General features: G+C 44.8%; 1 protein-coding gene across 2 annotated transcripts in view; it reads left to right on the forward strand.

The window, feature by feature from the left end:
* Positions 1-18,869, forward strand: part of GOPC (golgi associated PDZ and coiled-coil motif containing) — a 59,028-nt gene that overhangs the window by 19,593 nt on the left and 20,566 nt on the right. Inside the window, exons 2-3 of one of the 2 annotated variants that reach the window (XM_074990685.1) lie at positions 9,872-10,036; positions 11,616-11,639. In XM_074990685.1, the coding sequence (XP_074846786.1) occupies positions 9,872-10,036; positions 11,616-11,639 (189 nt within the window). The remainder of the gene's footprint in view (positions 1-9,871; positions 10,037-11,615; positions 11,640-18,869) is intronic. The other variant, XM_074990686.1, reaches the window with a different exon arrangement.

Consider the following 18,869-nt stretch of genomic DNA (forward strand, 5'->3'; position numbering starts at 1 on the left):
ATGTAAAAACCTATTAAAATAGTTAAGCAATTAAACAAGGAAGATTATATTGTTTCACTGCTTAAACGCAACCGGCTGGGAGCTGCTCTGCACCACCACAGGGTCCTGCCTGCCAAGTCTGCTGTGCCATGGGAAGGGCTGCTCTGCCCCATCAGAGGAAGGATGTGCTCCGCCTTGCTGTGCTGTGGATCCTGCCAGCCAGGATTGCTGTAGCGCTGGTGGGAAGCTGCTCTGGCCTTGCCTGCTCCAGCCCAACCTGCTGCAGATGGGATCCTGCTGGCTGGGCTTGCCACACTGCAGCCAAGAGTCTGCTCCAGCCAAGCCTGCCATGCCACCACTGGGGAGTTGCTCCAGTCCAGTCTGCTATCAGAGGGGTCCTTCTGGCTGGGCCCACGGTGATGCGGGTGGGGGACCACTCCAGCTGAGGTGGTTACTGTGTAAGGAGGCCAGTAAGCCTAATGTTTACTGGGTGACTAACCTCTTACGGCCCTAGTCAAGATCCCATTTTAATGGCTGATTTAGATTTGGTAGGGCTCAAGGTCAAAGTTTGAGCCCTGTTGCTCAAATTCCTATTTTGGTTGGGTATATTCCTGGAGATTTCATCACATGACATCATCATTAATTCCTGGAGCTTCCAGGCCAGTTGTGGGGGGTTGGCAATCGCCAGGGCTGAAGCAAAAGTCTGAGGGTTTCAGCCCTGGGCAATAGAGCCTTCCTCCCCACTGCCTGATGCTAAAGACCTTAGGCTTTCCACCACTCTCGCCAAGGGTGGGGAGCCTTGGTTGGGCTCAGTCTCTAGCCCCCTCACATGGGGTTGCGTAGTAATTTTTTTTTTTTTTTGTACGAAAAGGATAGTGGTGCAATGAAGTTTGAGAACCTCTGATTCAGATAATTCCGTTGTTGATTATACTGATTATGTGGACCTGCAGTTTAACTAAAATAAGATTCTTGCTTTTCCTAGTTAGAAAATAACTTGATGTTGGTCAAAGCCATGACAGTAATTAAAGCAGTAACTCATTCTGAAAGCGAATGTTGCTCACTGATGCTTTAGAAAGCTGTAACTGGGGAGAGGTGTAATTTTTCATGATAGCAGTTAGTGACTATGCAAAGGGTTATACGTGGTATAGGGAATAAAAGGAGATGAAGTAAAATGTGAATATATGTGGTAAAAAGCTCACTTTTTTGGAGACCCTTACTTGATAGAACAAATGCACATTGGGGAAAAAAGGGTTTTTTTGTTGGTTGTCTTCCTTCTGAGGGTATGTCTATACTACACAGCTCTTGCCTTGGCAGAGCTTTAGTCATTGGGGGGGCGAGGGGGTGGGAGTTAAGCACCTGTGAACGACAAAAGCTTTGTTGATCAATTGCCAGTGTAGACAAAGCCTTACTCATTTCCACTGGTAGTTATAATTTCACAATATATTCTTTCAGAAGTGACTCTCAGACGGAAAAACATACAATATTAATAGATCAGAAATCTTCCTTATTTGCTGTTGGCAGATGTTCTTCCTCCCTGAGTCCTGAAATGTCAACTCTGTCAATATTAACAACAGTATACTTAGTCCTTCTATTTCTACCCGTGGATTTTAACGTACTTCAGGAAAAGTGTGTAAGGGGTATCATTCACATTTTGAAATTGGGGAAGCCAGAGCACAAATAGGCGAAAGGCTTCATGCATCACCCACTTAAGTAAATGAGTCATTTTGATTGATTTTTCAATGAAGCCAAAATATCTTATCGAAGTTTACCCGGTGAGTCAATAGCAGAGCTGAGAACAAATCCGCAAGTGATATTTTTTTTTTAAATTTTTCAAAAGAGCACAGCATTTGACATAACTTGCTTCTTATTGAAGGCAGTGGTAAAACTGCCATTGACTTCACTGGCTGCCAAGTTAGGCCAATAAATAAGTGTTCAGTGCCCAGTCCAATAGACCATTATTTCTGAAGTCTGTTAAATTGAGGTCCATTAAATCGAGGGCTTACTGTAAAACTTGTTACCATTTTAGTTTTTATTGACTGTCACGAGTATTGCTGGATTGCAGCACTATACTCACTTGTTTCTCAGCTGGATCAGCAATATTAGACCTCTAAATATTTTTTCCAGTTTGTTTAGTTCCTTGTAATATGAATATATTTGATTTTTTTCTTACTAATAATTGTTGAGACCTAAGCTGCCTGACTACCTTGATAATAGCTTCAGTATACTCATGTTGCATTTAGTAAGGTTAAATAATAAAAATCTTAGTACGCTTTAAGAAGGTTTTATTTCCTGTCCAATAAGTTGTATATTTGCAGGCAGTGTGTTTGTTGAGCGTGACAGTGATACCAAGGGGAAAAAAATGCTTAGCCATGCGTGTTTGCTTTTAGAGGTGTGCTCTCCATTTCCTGAGCAATTACCAATATATTGTTGCCTTGTAATCTTTTAAGGCTATGGTATGTCCATGTTGTGCCATAGTGTACTTTTTTTAAGTATATTCCTAAATTTACCTGAGGTTACAGATGTACTTCAGAGAGAGGAAATGACAACTATTCTCACTATGACAGTTTGAAAGAAGTTTAATGAACATAAGATAGGTTTATTCCTGTAAGTACTTCAGTTAGAAAATATGCAGGAGGATATTTGTTAATACAGTAAACCCTCGAGTTAACAGACTGATAAAGGGGAAGGGGTGGCCGTTAATGCTGAAAGTCCATTATATCGGAATGGTTATACTGTAGATGATGCACTGACCTTCCCAGCCAATCACTCACTCCTGTCCTCCACCCCTCACTTCCCATCATACCCCCATCTCCCTCTCCCAATTACCAGGAGAGTAGCTGAATGTTGGTCTGGCTTCCTCCACCTCCTGCAGCTCTCAGTGCTGTGGCTCCTCCAGGGCTCCAAGCTGCCAACACGAAGGTAGAGTGTGGCTGTTGCTAGCGGGCAGCATCCTCCAACACCATGGCTGCAGCTCAGCACCACTGCAGGCAGTGGTGGCCAGGCACCGACCTGCTCCACACACACAGGGCTGAGGGAGGGGAGCTCCCGCACGCTGCCACAGCCTTCCCCACACCTAGCTCTTCTGGCCTTGGTGGCCCCAGCTGCTGCGGTTGCCTTGGTGGCCTCCAGCTGCAGCGGTGCCAGCCACTCCAGCAGTTCCTCCAGCCCCAGCAGCAGTTTTGGTGAGTCTCCAGCATTTATTTTTGGGGAGGGTGCAGGAGGGGATTATTGGACAATGTCCGTTATTTCCAAAGTCCATTATATCAGGGTCTGTTAAATCAAGGGTTTACTGTATATCAAAATTTGGGTACTTAATGCCTATCATTAACTCCATTGTGCAAGGAAGCTAGTAAGAGTTCTTGATGTGTAAAATTACTCTCTAATTGCAGTAACTCTATAGTGTAAGGAAAATAAAGATTTGGAAGGGGAATTTCCGGTTATTTAGAGGTCTTCCCTGTGTCTTCTTATGACCGAATCAGTAGGTTACATAAGCTGCATGACATCATGAATAAATACTTAAAGTAACCCCCTCAGTTGTGACTCCATGATCAAACCCGCCATTATACCATTGCAGTTGTCCAAACGGCTTCACCCAAACTGTTTTGATCTTAAAATTAAACATTCTGTTTGTCATCCAATACAGGCTGTGTTTTTGTTGCAGCTATTGCTGATTGGTTCCTCTGAAAATTCCATAACAGTTATGGGTGACCCTCATAACATGACATTTTCCTTTGAGATGTAATTTGTAATATACATTTTTTAAATATTAAAAGATTTATGTGTGTGCATGTAAGCTTAATTTAGCCCCGTTGTGTATGGATTCTCATACAGCCTGTAAGTACAAGGTCATTGCAAATTCAGCATAACTGCACTTGTATTCTTCCTCTATGACGTACCAAGGACATGTTTCTCTTCCTCTTGATCAGGGTTTTTGGTGGCTACCCAATTCCCTTGCATTGTGTTAATTCCACTGAACCGTATGGTCTAAACACCCTGCATCTGCACTTTACTTTCTGCTTACAGGCTAAAAACAGTGTAATTGCCCTCTGTTATAAATTAATATACAACCCCTTCTAAGCAAGCAAATTTATTCGTATAAATTAACACACCACGCCTTCTAAGCAAGCAAATTTAAGCTAAAAGCATTATAGAGAAGACGTATTAAAAACAATAAAAGAACCTAGCAAATAATAAACTTATCAGAGATCATCCCCAGCTCCAAGAGGGATTTTGGTAAGCATTCAGTTCTTTAGATTCCATGCGGGAGATTTTCTGTGGTTACAAGTTTATAATAAGAACATGCACGAATAAGGCAGTTTGTTCTTTATACAGCTTTGCCATTTGATTTTCAGGTGCTGGGAAGAGATAATGGGTTCTCTCCCCATGGTGTAGCTTTAAAAGGTTGAACCTGGAGGTGGGAATTTGAAATTGCCTCTCTCTAGGTATTTCATAGAAACCCACTGAATCTGACCACAAAATTCCTTCTTGTTGGGAACGCTGTTTAAAATAGCCCTTTGAAACTCAGAACTGTTCCTAAAGTTTCTATTGGCCAAGAAGTTACCTCCAGACCTTCAGTAATAAATACGTTTTGCATTCAGTGGAATGGACTCCCAAAGTTTCTTAAACTTAATTCCACAAAGTTTCTCAACAATATTGTGAGGAATTGATCTATTTATCAGAATGATTGCATTCTGTTTTTCTGTGGAACCCTATCCACATTGGGATGAACAGTGAACATTGAATAGATAGTTATTTAATATTTTTTTATCCTTTTCATTCAGTGTGTGGTCATGTGTTATTTAGTGCCTTTTATCCAGACACTGCCCTGAATACAGAATTATTAATTTCTTTATGGGATCTTCAGTTGTGGTCTTGTAATATTGTGGGAGTTGGCAATGCTTTGTGCAAAGGGCACTAACTAAGGCTAATATATATAGTTAAGTGGCAAAAAAAAAACAACCCTACATTAACACAAATTTAAGGTTTGGGGTGGTCCTCTACCAGAACACTGAGGTGAGCAAAACAAGGAAATGCACAATTAAGGTTGTCCATGTCATACTAATTTTGTCTCTTTCATCAATGTCTCAATATGCCCCTTTAATGTGTATACCTTTATTCTGCTAGTCCCTCTTCACCTCTTTTCAAATTCATTCATACTCATCTCTAGAGTGGGGCATTGTGTACAGTTTCTGAAAGGCAGTAACAGTTGATGTAAGCAACACAGTATTTACACTGAAATGGCATCTGCAGCTCATAGAAGTTGAGTTACTACGTTAGTGTAGTGGGTGAGTTAAATTGGTAAGAACTACATTTTAGTGTAGATACTTACGAAATTAGGCCAATGTAAGATGTGTTAGATTTTCCCAGATCTGTAATGTAAATGTTGGAGGTAATACTGGGCTTGTTTGGAAAAGGGGTTTTTTGATATGAGGCCATATGTGGGTTGTTTCAGGGTATGTTACAGAGCTGTGGTTATGATATGAGAAGATCTATGTTTTGCACCCTCTGTGTGAGTGCAAAAGAAAAGAGTATGCAGTACTCATCATTGTAATAAAGAATTGTGTAGGTTACGTCAGGGGTAAGGCATAGGGCTGTTACTACAAAGGACATCATCAGTAGTGAGCTTGAATTTGAGAAGATTCCAGTACGTTAAGTGAAAGTGTAGTTGGGTAAAGTGTCCTGTGAGTAGTGTAAATTGGGTTGAGCAAACTTTTTACGTCAGGCCCCACTTTTTGTCCCTGCAATTAGCCAGGGCCTCCTGACCTGAAACTGATACGCCGCACTCCCTTGGCAATGGTAGCTGCAGGGAAGGGAGTGGGGAGGCGGAGGAGGCTAGTGGAGCATCATTACCGAATAAATACATTTATTAGTCTTTAACATGCTACAGGAATGCTTGTTTTTTTTGTGATTGCCTATGTAAAAGTTGTCGAATAAAGAAACCTAAATGACAAGGCTGGAGTTGAACTGAGTTGTTTGGGAATTGAATGGTTTGCTGAGATAGGGGCTGTTATTTGAAGAGCTTGCCCTACCACCTTCCCCAGCCTGCCCAGGCAACCCTTAAAACAGAACGTTCATGCTTAAAGAACTCACCCAGCTAGGTCTCCAGCCATCCCAAGTAGTTCCAGGTATCCCTTTAAAGATCAAAAGATCAACATAAGTGCATTAAAAAAAAAGCCTATAGTCTCTCTGGGAATCAGAAACAAGGGGTTGTCCCAGTAAAACTTGCCCCCACTCACCTGCCTCAGTAAAACATGAGTCCCAGCTTGCTTCTCCTGGGAAATCCTGACAATATGTATGGAATATTCCAGTGCTCCCAGGGACAGTGGACTCCTAAGGGAGCTGGAGGGATAGCAGTACACGTCAGGGGAGGCTATGAGGGAGGCAGCAGAGGCCCCTATGGGGGAGGATGGAACCAGAAATGATGCCGACCCTCTGGCAACAGCAGAGTCTGCAGGGGCAGGGAAGTAGTGCAGCACACAAGCACTGCACAGCTGTGCATAGAAGCTACAGGGAGGCAGTGGAGAGCCCCCCAGTTTGTGCACCTCAGGTGTAAAGTATAGTAATTGTAAAAGACTGTGAAATGGTTCTTAAGTTGTATGCATGTGGTATTGTTTCTGGGGAGCTGGCTAAGTTGATTCCAAATGTAGTTCACTAACATTATCCTGCACTTTCCTGAAGCACACTAATATCAAAGGAATATAGCTGATATGAAATTTTTCATAGAATCACAGACTACTAGGACTGGAAGGGACCTTGAGAGGGCATCGAGTGCAGCTCCCTGCCCCAATGGCAGGACCAAGTACTGTCTAAACCATCCCTGATAGACACCTATCTAACCTGTTCTTAAATATCTCCAGCCATGGAGATTCCACAACCTCCCTTGGCAATTTATTCCACTGTTTGACCACCCTGACAGTTGGGAACTTTTTCCTAATGTCCAACCTAAACGTCCCTTGCTGCAGTTTAAGTCCATATTTTCTTGTTCTATCCTCAGAGGCCAAGAAGAACAAGTTTTCTCCCTCTTACTTATGACACCCTTTTAGATACCTGAAAACCGCTATCATGTCACCCCTCAATCTTCTCTTTTCCAAACTAAACAAGCCCAGTTCTTCCAGCCTTTCTTCATAGGTCACATTCTCTAGACCTTTAATCATTCTTGTCGCTCTTTTCTGAACCCTCTCTAATTTTTCCACAACTTTCTTGAACTGCGGTGCCCAGAACTGGACACAATACTCCAGCTGAGGCCTAACTAGCGCAGAGTAGAGCGGAAGAATGACTTCTCATGTCTTGTTCACAACACACCTGTTAATGCATCCCAGAATCATGTTTGCTTTTTTTGCAACAGCGTCACACTGTTGACTCTCATTTAGCTTGTGGTCCACCGCTAGATCCCTTTCTGCTGTAGTCATTCCTAGACAGTCTCTCCCCATTCTGTATGTGTGAAACTGATTGTTCCTTCCCAAGTGAAGCACTTTGCATTTGTCCTTATTAAACTTCATCCTGTTAACCTCAGACCATTTCTCCAGTTTATACAGATCATTTTGAATTATGACCCTATCCTCCAAAGCAGTTGCAACCCCTCCTGGCTTGGTATCATCTGCAGACATAATAAGCATACTTTCTATGCCAATATTTGAACAGAACTGGTCCTAAAACAGACCCCTGCAGAACCCCACTTGTTATACTTTTCCAGCAGGATTGAGAACCATTAAGAACTACTCTCTGAGTACGGTTATCCAGCCAGTTATGCACCCACCTTATAGTGGTCTCATCTAAATTGTATTTGCCTCGTTTTTTGATAAGAGTATCACGTCAGACCGTATCAAATGCTTTACTAAAGTCTAGGTATACCACATTTAGCGCTTCTCCTCTATCCACAAGGCTTATTATCCTATCAAAGAAAGCTATTGGATTAGTTTGACATGATTTGTTCTTTACAAATCCATGCTGGCTGTTTCCTATTACCTTACCACCTTCCAAGTGCTTGCAGATGATTTCTTTAATTACCTGCTCCATTATCTTTCCTGGCACAGAAGTTAATCTGACTGGCCTGTACTTTCCTGGGTTATTCTTATTTCCCTTTTTATAGATGGGCACTATATTTGCCCTTTTCCATTCTTCTGGAATCTCTCCTGTCTCCCATGATTTTCCAAAGATGATAGATAAAGGCTCAGATATCTCCTCTATCAGCTCCTTGAGTATTCTAGGATGCATTTCATCAGTCCCTGGTGACTTGCAGACATCTAATTTTTTAAGTGATTTTTAACTTTGTTCTTTTTTTATTGAAACTTCTAATCCTACCCCTTTCCCACTAGCATTCACTATATTGGGCATTCCTTCATCAGACTTCTCAGTGAAGACTGAAACAAAGAAGTCATTACGCATCTCTGCCATTTCCAAGTTCCCTGTTACTGTTTCTCCCTCCTCACTGAGCAATGGCTCTACCCTGTCCCTGGTCTTTCTTTTGTTTCTAATATATTTATAAGAGCCTATATCTATATGATGCTGTGATTTTCTTCTTTTTGAATAAACAAGACTTCAGTCTTAGAGTTAAATTCACAAGAATATTAAACAAATAAATTCTGCAACATTAGCAGTTGGAATTCATTAAAAAGAAATAGGCAACTGTCACTGGGTAAAGCTGAATTCAGCTTCTCTGGGACTATGCCAAAATTGTGAGGGCAGCTACAGTGGGCTCTTAGATGCTAAGGAAAAGAAATCATCTGCTCATTAGTGAGCCACCTTTAGTGCTGGTGGTGTCTTTTAAATACCTGTTCAACTTTTATATTTTCTCTTTCAGACTAGAGTATCCACAACAGAGACATCAATAATGTCTAATTATTAGACAAGATGGTAAAGTTTTACAAATAAACCATAAACTTTTTACTTAGAAATAATTAAAGGATTTTAAATACTAGTTCACTGTAAAATTAAATTCTTTTGTAGAGGCCTGTAAGTGGTTCCCTCTGATGGCAGGGTGGCCTAATGGCTAGCCCCTTGTGGAGCCTAGAGGCCTGGGGTGTAGGTCTACAGCCCACCCCTAAAGCCTGTAGACTTAGTGTGGGGTGTCGCCGCAAGACTCTAGCTTCCCCTCTGCAGGGGTTCTCCCCCACTCTCTGCCTGGAGAAGGGTTCGGACGCTCCCTCCTCCAGCGGCCGACCTGGTGGCAGCTCTGACTCAGGCACTGCATGCACCTGAGCCAGCTCCTGCCTCTTGGCTGGTCAGCCCCAGTCTGGGCTATCTCCTTCTCTTTTATACCGCCTCCAAGTCTGATGCTGGCTGCAGGTGAACTGGTGTGGGGCTGATTGGGCAAAGAGGCTCTGTTTAATCCCTGGCCTGCCCGGCCTTCCTCTCGCTCCCTTACAAGGCCTATTCCTTCTAAACAATTTTGTAAAAATATTCTATTTTTCTTGACATTTAGGGGAAATCCTGGCTTAATTTATCAACACAAATATATTCTGTTGAAAGCAGGGAGGCTGTGATTCTTCCTGTAATTTGAAATTTTCAGTAGCCAAAGAAATCTGTATAGTTTTATTAAGAGTTCTGTGAATATGTGCTTTTAATTCATGAGAGTCTGTACAGGAATTTATGTAGAGGCTCCATTTTCTTTATTAGCAGCTTGTAATGGATTATGAAGCTCCATCCACTCAGAAGAGTGGTTGTATGTAGTTGAGTGCTGGCGGCGGAAGGATAGGTTTTGTAAATGGAGGAATCCTTAGAGGGATATAAGAGACCCATGGAAGGAGCCCAAGTCCATTGTTACTTTATTAAAAACTATCTAGCCATTATTTATGTCTGAAACCTTTTAGAATAGAATACGATTACATGTTATAATATTGAGAAACCAAATTTTAAAAATTGCCTTGATTGTTGGACTTGTGATATCTTCCAGGCGCAGCTGGTGGATCTGAAATCTGAACTGACAGAAACTCAGGCTGAGAAAGCAGTATTGGAAAAAGAAGTGCATGATCAGCTTTTACAACTCCATGCCATTCAACTTCAGCTGCATGCCAAAACTGGTCAGAGTGTTGATTCTGGTGCAATTAAAGCAAAACTGGTGAGTGTCAAGTTAAAGGAAAAGTTCTAACTACAGCTTTGTTTTATTCTGTAGGCAGTGAAATGTTAATGTTGCTGTTACAAACTTACTAGGACACCAGCTTTGAAATGAATATGTTATCTAACTTTCTTATACTGTTGCTAGTGAAGATTGCTAAAATGATGAGTTAATAACTAACTAGCCGCAGCAGTACAGCAGAGAGGAAAAAGAGGAATTCCAAAAAGATATCTATCAGCATTCAGGGCTCTAGGCTATTTGCTTTGAAGTATGTATGTGATTATTTCAAAGAAATTAAAGTTCTGCAATAAGAAAAATTAAATGTACAAACTACAAAGGCTAAAGATCTTAGCAAGCAAAGCTGGAGCTACTTATATGACAAAAAACATTGAAAATCTTGAGTTTTAGGTTGGAAAAAGAGCTTTAGTGGTCACCTTCTAGCTGTCTGAATTCCCCAAGGGAAACATTTTGAAAGGAGATGGTGTCAACAAAATGTGTAACTGGAAAATAAAATGCTGCATATGTTAACTTCCCTCCTCTGTGTCCAGAATACAAATTTTCTCCTAAAATCATGGGAGAAGGTTGATATGCAGCTTAGTTGACAAACTCCAGACTTATGCAAAACGTTGGTGAATTTAAATAAATTTAAATGCTTGAGGTTGTTAAACAGGATAACTACATACGGTTTACTCTGCAGTATGGGTGGGCAAAATCCATCTGGTGGGCCACCATGCTGCAGCCCAGGGGGAGCCTAAGGCAGGCTTTTTGATTACTAGGCACCCACATGCCACTCAAGGTAGACAGCTGCAGGGGCCATGTGTTCTCTGCATGCCACGGGCCTTTGGGGGGTGGTTTCATGCTGCTCCCACCCCCATCACAATCCTGCAGCTACCATTGGCCAGAAGCCAGCCCGTGGGAACTGCCTGGTCCATGCGACATAGACAGCATGTGGGAGGACCCCTGCCCCCAGAGGTATGTGGCATGCAGAGACTACATGGTAGCCACAGCTGGCTGCTTTGAGTTGTGTGTGGGGACACAACAGGCAGGGAGCCTGCTTGAGGGTCTCACTCGGTGGCTGACCAGAAGCCACTGAAGGTAAGCACCTCATGGCTAGGGCTACATCTGGGACTTTGTCCACTCCCCACCCTCCCCCAGTCACATACCAAACCCTCTGTCACAACCCAAGGTCTCAAATCCCCTTCCAGATCCTGCACCCCCACACACACCAAAAATGTGAAAATCTTTCTAGCAATCTTACAGTATTTCAAGCATTTGTAGATCTTCCACATCCTTTTTTTCATAATGAAATGAATGTATATCACTAACAAAGAACTTCCTAACAAAGAATTTTAATGATTTGTTCCTTACAATATATACTGCAGTGTAGAAATTGGTGCAAAATGAGCATTTTTTGTTTAATACTGTACTTATTTTTGTGTCCTTTAATAAAAGTAGTAAATATCAATAATATTCTGACAGAATAACACTGATCTTTACATTTATTGTATGGCATTTTCTGAAAGTTACTTTGCCATAGTTACCCAGTTTTTCTGATTATGGAATTGTTTTCTTCTTTCTTAAGTCTATCCTTTCTGTGGATGAGTTGGTAAGTGTGCTAGTTGCCTTTTCTGTATATAAGGCAATGCTTTTGTTTTGCCTGGCAGTTTATGTATTGGCTTTTGAGACTTGAAAAACAGATCTGGATAGTTTTCCCCGCTCACACACCTTCCCAGTTGGTCACAAATCTGATATTAACAATTTTTGGGTTTGATGCCTTTCTTCCCAAGGCTGTGCATGTCTGTATTTGTTTTTTTCTGGTTGTTGCAACTATTTTGGGATGATATGGTCTGGTAGCTTATGAAATTCTGAAGATTGTCTTTCCTTGCCAAATAGAAATAAAATCTGACATTGTTTTAAGAATGTATTTAAAAATAATATGCAGCATATTATAAGCAATAATATTTATACATTATCAGTTTTATCAGATAAGGTATCAGTTTTTATATATTCCTCACTCTTCTCAATTCCTTTTTTGTGAGTTTGTTGTTTTTAATATAACTTTGCTATTTGTTAACAGTCCGTTAGTTTAAAACATGTAAACTTAATAGTGTGCTTATGGAGGTGTGTTTAGTGGTGGTTCGGACTGGAGATTTTCATCCCATAAACTGTGTAAGGGTAAATCTATATTAGGGAAATAAGTCTATTGCAGATAGGCAGTTCTAGGTACGGCATTTTCATAGCTAGATTTGACGTATCAGAATTGACTTACTTCTCTAGTGAAGTCTTAGCCTCTGTAGTCTCACGTTGACATCTCTTACTCCACCCGATAGTGTGGACTACAGGGGTCGACAGTCAAGCCCAGAGAGGTCAATTTTGCTGTGTCTTCACAGACTTGCAAAATCAAAATCTGGAAGAATGACCGCCAGTGCGTCGATCTTCCAGTAGGTATAGACAAGCCCAAAGTTATTGTTAAAGATTTTAATAAAATTAATATCCATATGTCATAGAGTTATGTATCTTATGCCTGCTATTAAAATTTGTTTTTATCTGTGGAAAATTGTTAAGTAATTGAACCTGAGAACAGCCACAGGGGGTCAGACCAAAGGGTCATCCAGCCCAGTATCCTGTCTGCCGACAGTGGCCAATGCCAGATGCCCAGAGGGAGTGAACAGAGCAGGCAGTCACTGAGTGATCCTTCTCCTGCTGTCCATTGCCAGCCTCTGACAAACAGGCCAGAGACGCTGTTCCCACCCATCCTAGCTAATAAATATCAATAGAGCTAACCTCCATGGACTGATCTAGCTCTTTTTGAACCCTATTCAAGTCCTGGTCTTCACAACACCCTCTGGCAAAAAGTTCCACAGATTGACTGTGCACCTTTGTTTTATTTGTTTTTAAACCTGCTTCATTTGTTGCTTTGTTTTAAACCTGACTATTAATTTCATTTGATGACCCCTCCCCCCACCCCAGGTCTTATGTTATGAGAATAAGTAAATAACTTTTTCTTTATTCACTTTCTCCATAGCTGTCATGATTTTATAGACCTCTTTCATATTCCCCCTTAGTCTTCTCTTTTCTACACTGAAAGGTCCCATTCTTTTTAATCTTTTCTTATAGCAGCCTTTCCAGCCCCTAATAATTTTGTTGCCCTTTTTTGAACCTTTTCCAATGCCGATATATCGTTTTTGACAACGTCTTTATGCAGTCTTCAAGATATGGGTGTGCCATGGATTTATACAGAGACAATGAGATATTCTTTGTTGTATTCGCTATCCCCTTTTTAATGATTCCTAACGTTGTTTTTTTTTTTTGTTTGTTTACTGTGCAGCACATTGAGTAGATGCTTTCAGAGAACTATCCACAGTGACTCCAAGATCCCTCTCTTGAGTGGTTATGCTTAAATTAGTCCCCATCATTTTGTATATATAGTTGGGTTATTTTTTCCAATGTGCATTACTTTGCATTTATCACCATTAAATTCATTTGCATTTTGTTGCCTAATCACCTAATTTTGTGAGAACCTTTTGAAGCTTTTTACAGTCTGCTTTGTTCTTAACTATCTTGAGAAGTTAAGTATCATCAGTAAATTTTGCCACCTCACTTTTACCGCTTTCTCCAGATCATTTACAAATATGTTAACTAGGATTGGTGTCAGTATGGACCTTGCGGGACACCATTAGTTACCACTCTCCATTCTGAAAACTTACCATTTATTCCTACCCTTTGTTTCCTGTCTTTTAACCGGTTATCAGTCCATGAGAAGACCTTCCCTCTTATCCCATGACAGCTTACTTTACTGAAGAGCCTTTGCTGGAGGATCTTGTCAAAGGCATTTTGGACAGCAAAGTACACCACATTCAGTTTTTCTGCAATGACCTTATCATCTTTGGTTACTCCTATAGCATAGTGATCATCTGGTGGTCTCACTGGTGGTTTAGCAGGCTCCCTGCTTCTGGTGCACTATTACTTTTTCAATTTTTGGCTAGCTGTTCATCAAACTCCTTTTTGGCTTCCATATTATATTTTTATGTTTAATTTGATGAAGTTTATGCATCTGTTCTTCTTCAAGTGTCCCCGTGGGTGCTCCACATTAGGTGTCGGGCTCGCCCGGCGCCGCAGATCGGATCTTCCAAGCAGTTTCTGCCGGACCGCACATGCGCCGGTGCGCGCCGCTCCCTTGCGCGCTCCTGGCCACGTGCGCGATCCGGTCACCGCCAGTTCCTCTTAACCACCGTCGGCTGCAGACGGAATCCGACTAGGCTATGGCCAAGTCAGCGTATTCAATGGTTTTTAGCTGTTTTTCTTTAAACTTTTCAAGTTCTTAGTCTATTCTTAAGTTAGCCAGTTGTTATTTTCAAAAAAAAAAAAAAAAAACAACAAGAAACAACAAGCAGGACGGAATTCAGTCCAGTCCTAGTAACAAGCGGAGCACCGGAGGCCAGGAGCCTAGGGCCATTAGTTCTCCTGCTGCAGCAGGCTATCCAAGAGGGGGAAAACAGCACAGAGAAGGTGCTAAGTACCCCATTAACAACTAAAAGACTCACCAACAATGTCCTCTTCAGGATTCAAGAAATGTGAGTCTTGCCGAGAGGCAATGCCAGCGTCTGATGGGCACAGTCACTGTATAAGGTGCCTTGGGGAGTCCCATGTCATGCAGAAATGCTCCTTCTGCGCAAAATTAACAGCCAGAGCAAGGAAGGACAGGGAGATGCGGCTTAAAATGCTGCTATTCGACAAGGCCCTCCAGCGAGACGTGCCGGAGCGGCCACAGCGGGAGGGACCCTCCGGGGCCCATAAAAGGAAAGCTGCCTCCCTCATCCCATCAGCGCAAAAACGGAGGAAAGTCTCCCCAACCCGATCCCTGCCGGCAGCAACAGCGAGTGGGATGGGAGGAGCGCACAGCCCCCAGCCGCAGCAACAGCTGATCGGCGGCGGCACGGAGGGCCACGTGGAGGCGGCTCAGCCTCCGATGATCAAACAGCCACCCCGCACCGCAGGCAGGGCGTTGGCTAAACATGCGCCGGTACCGGCGGCACCGCAGGCAGCGGCACCGACACCCGGGGAACCGGCGGTGCAGAGCGTGCAGGCACGCAGCCTGCAGGCACCGGAGGACACCGCCCGCGTGGCACCGCCCAAGAGCGTGCCGAGCGCGGCGCGGACGGGGCCGAGATCCCCTGCACGTCAGGGGGCGGAGCCACCCCCTCAAGGGAGGGGGAAGGCTGCACAGAAAACAAGGCACGGCAGCCCCTCTCCAGACAGGGCTGCAGAGTTGCTTTCTCTCAGCCCTCCGCTCATGCTGCGGACTCCAACTAGAAGGCAGGGGTCCCCCCTAGCCTACCCGGAGCCCCCGTGTCCATTTTTACAACCAGCCTCGCCCTGGCTGGGACCGCCCTCACCCTTTTTGGGGTTTGAGCTGCTGGAGTACTATCACAAATCGCTCTCTTCAGTGTCCCATGTCTCTCGACGATCTCGCTCCCCCAGACGCAGGGGGTACGCACAAAGGGAGTGGTCCAGGTCACCTTCCCAAGAACAGTGCCCATGCTGCCATGGTCGTCCCTATCACGCGGGGCATAGACACCACCGGCATTCTACCAGGGAAAGATCCCCACAGACGGTCCTGTATCCCCGAGGGCAATTGCGAACGGGGACAGAGACTCAAGTATCTCAGGGGTACTGTTTACGGAACCCCGAGATTTTCCCTCGCAAACTTCCAGCGAGCGGATGTACCATCGCCAACAGGAACTGGAAGGGTTCAGAGAGGCGTATCCGAGTGGTTCCTCGCTGTCCTCCCCGGATGAGGCTACGGCCCCGGGGGCCATCCATCCTCCGGACGATCTCAAACAGTTTCAAGAGCTGTTTAGAGAGTGGCCTTCACGCAAGGCATCCAGACAGCAGAGGTGCAAGAGAAACACCATAAGCTCCTCAAAAAATCTGAGACCTCCGGCCTCCTCCAAAATAGCAATACCACTTGACGAAGCAATCTTGGAGTCCGCCACTACGATATGGCAGACCCCTGCGACTATTCCACCTGTCCACAAGAGAGCAGACAAGAAATACTTCGTGCCAGCGAAGGGCATGGAGTTCCTGTTCAGCCACCCGCAACCAAATTCCTTGGTGGTAGAGTCGTCGCAACAAAGATCTAAGACATCTCAATTCAAGAGGGGGAACAGACAAAGATGCCAAGAAGCTAGAGCTGTTTGGCAGAAAAGTCTACTCCTCCTCCACACTACTGTTGCGAATGGCAAATTACGCAGCGCATCTAGCAAACCACAATTTCGACAACTACACTAGGTTAACCTCCCTCATGGACTCGCTTCCAGAGGACAAGAAACCGGTGGTCAAGGCCATCGTGCAAGAAGGCTACGCGGCCTCGAGGACGGGAGTTCAGATCGCCCTGGATGTTGCGGACACAGCAGCACGGTCCACAGCTACGGCAGTGGTGATGCGAAGGGAGTCCTGGCTCCAGACTTCGGGTATACCGAGGGATCTGCAGGCAAAGATCGTCGATCTTCCCTTTGACTCGCAGAAGCTGTTTGCTGAATCAACTGACCCGGTCCTTCATTCTAGTAAAGATTCAAGAGCCACACTTAGGACCCTGGGGATTTACACCCCTCCATACAGAAAGAAAAAGTACTACCCTCAACAAAGACGGTACCAGTACCAGCCACAGCGTCCCCAGTACCACAGGGGTTACAAGCAAGGGCGACATCAACAGCACCAGCAGTACAGAACTCCCAGGCGACATTCCCAACAGAGCCATGCGTCCTCGGGGCAGGGCCAAAGGCCACAAGTTTGACACACAGATCCAGGGCTGCGCCATCACTACCATCGCACAAGGTCATCCGAAGCTGTTGTTCCACCATCTCCTCCGACCATTCTACGACCAGTGGCAAAGGATCACCACAGACAAATGGATGCTGGAGATCATAGCCACGGGGTACGCCATCCCCTTCCAGTCGCTCCCACCGCCACGACCTCCACCCAGGCCCCACCTCCAGGAGGCCTCCCATGTAGCGAGGCTCAAGCAGGAGGTAGACCATCTCATGCTCATAGGGGCAGTGGAAAGAGTGCCGGAGCAACTGCAAGGGAAAGGGTTCTACTCGAGGTACTTCCTCACGGAGAAAAAGACAGGAGGCTGGAGGCCCATCTTAGATCTTCGAGGCCTCAACCGATACCTGTGCAAGCAACGCTTTCGGATGATCACAGTCGCCTCCATCCTTACGGCACTGGACGATGGAGATTGGTTCGCAGTGCTCGACTTACAAGACGCGTATTTTCACATAACTATCCATCCGGCTCACCGACGATTCCTCCGGTTCATGGTAGGCAAAGAACATTTTCAATACAAGGTCCTACCGTTTGGCCTCTCCTCGGCCCCCAGAGTCTTCACCAAGACCTTGGCAGTGGTGTCAGCCTACCTGCACAGACAGGGGGTATTTATATCCCCGTATCTGGATGACTGCGTACTCAAAGGGGCCTTGAAGGAAGAGGTACTACGCATGATACGCGTCACAGCAGGCACGTTCTCTTTGCTCGGCCTGGTTATCAATCTGGCAAAATCAAAGATAGACCCCCACAGGACATAGAGTTCATAGGGGCACGCATAAATTCTATTACAGCGAGAGTGTATCTACCAGAGACATGCTTTCGGGCCATCAGCTCCCTTGTGCAAGTCATCAACTTCAGCCCTACGGTGCCGGTTCTGACGTGCTTACAGCTGCTGGGCCACATGGCAGCAGCGACGTTCGTAGTACAGAACGCCAGGTTACACAGGCGCAGCATGCAGCACTGGCTGGCGAGCGTATACAAACCGGCAGCACACACCGTTCACAGGGTGGTGTCGCCCACGACAGAGGTGCACAAATCCCTGCAACGGTGGGTAAACCCCACGAACATGCTAACAGGGGTACCCTTCCACCAACCACAAATATCGGTTTTTCTTGCTACAGATGCCTCCCACATAGGATGGGGAACACACATGGGCGAAGAGGTGACGCAAGGACTGTGGTCCTCCACGGAACAGTTACTGCACATAAATATACTGGAGCTCAGAGCAGTGTTCAACGCCTGCAAACACTTTCGAGACCATATACAAGGCAAAATAGTCGGGATCAGTACAGACAATACCTCCACCATGTTTTATATAAATCGACAAGGAGGAGCTCGGTCCCGTGCCTTATGTGCGTAAGCAGTCCGGTTGTGGAACTGGTGCATCGCCAACAATATAACCTTGACAACCTCGTACTTACCAGGCGCTCACAGTGTGAAGGCAGACCAGCTGAGCAGGTGTTTCACACTCACGCACAAGTGGCAGATCCGTCCTGATCTGCTACGACCAATTTTCCACGCATGGGGCTTTCCCCAGATAGACCCGTTTGCCACTCAACACAACAAGAAGTGCCCACGATTCTGCTCCAGGGCAGGACTGGGACGGGGGTCCCTGGGGGACGCATTCGCGATCTCCTGGAGGGGCCCCCTGCTTTACGCTTTTCCTCCCACAGTGCTGATCCACAAAGTCTTGCAGAAAGCCAGGAGGGAAGGAGCCCGAATGATCCTGATAGTCCCAACGTGGGATCGACAACAATGGTTCCCCCTACTCCTGCGCATGTTGGACCATCCACTGATGCCCCTTCTGGTGGTGCTGGATCTGCTCACGCAAGCCCAGGGGTCCATAATGCATCCGCACCCCCAAGGCCTGCGACTACAAGCGTGGTTAATCCATGGCTCAGCTCCCTAGAGAGCACATGTACAGAGGAAGTGCAACAAGTCCTAGAAAGTAGCAGGAGGACTTCCACCAGGAAGACGTACAAGCAGAAATGGACTCGCTTCACAGCAT

Source organism: Carettochelys insculpta, chromosome 3 (assembly GCF_033958435.1).
Source record: "Carettochelys insculpta isolate YL-2023 chromosome 3, ASM3395843v1, whole genome shotgun sequence".
In the NCBI taxonomy this organism is placed as follows: domain Eukaryota; kingdom Metazoa; phylum Chordata; order Testudines; family Carettochelyidae; genus Carettochelys; species Carettochelys insculpta.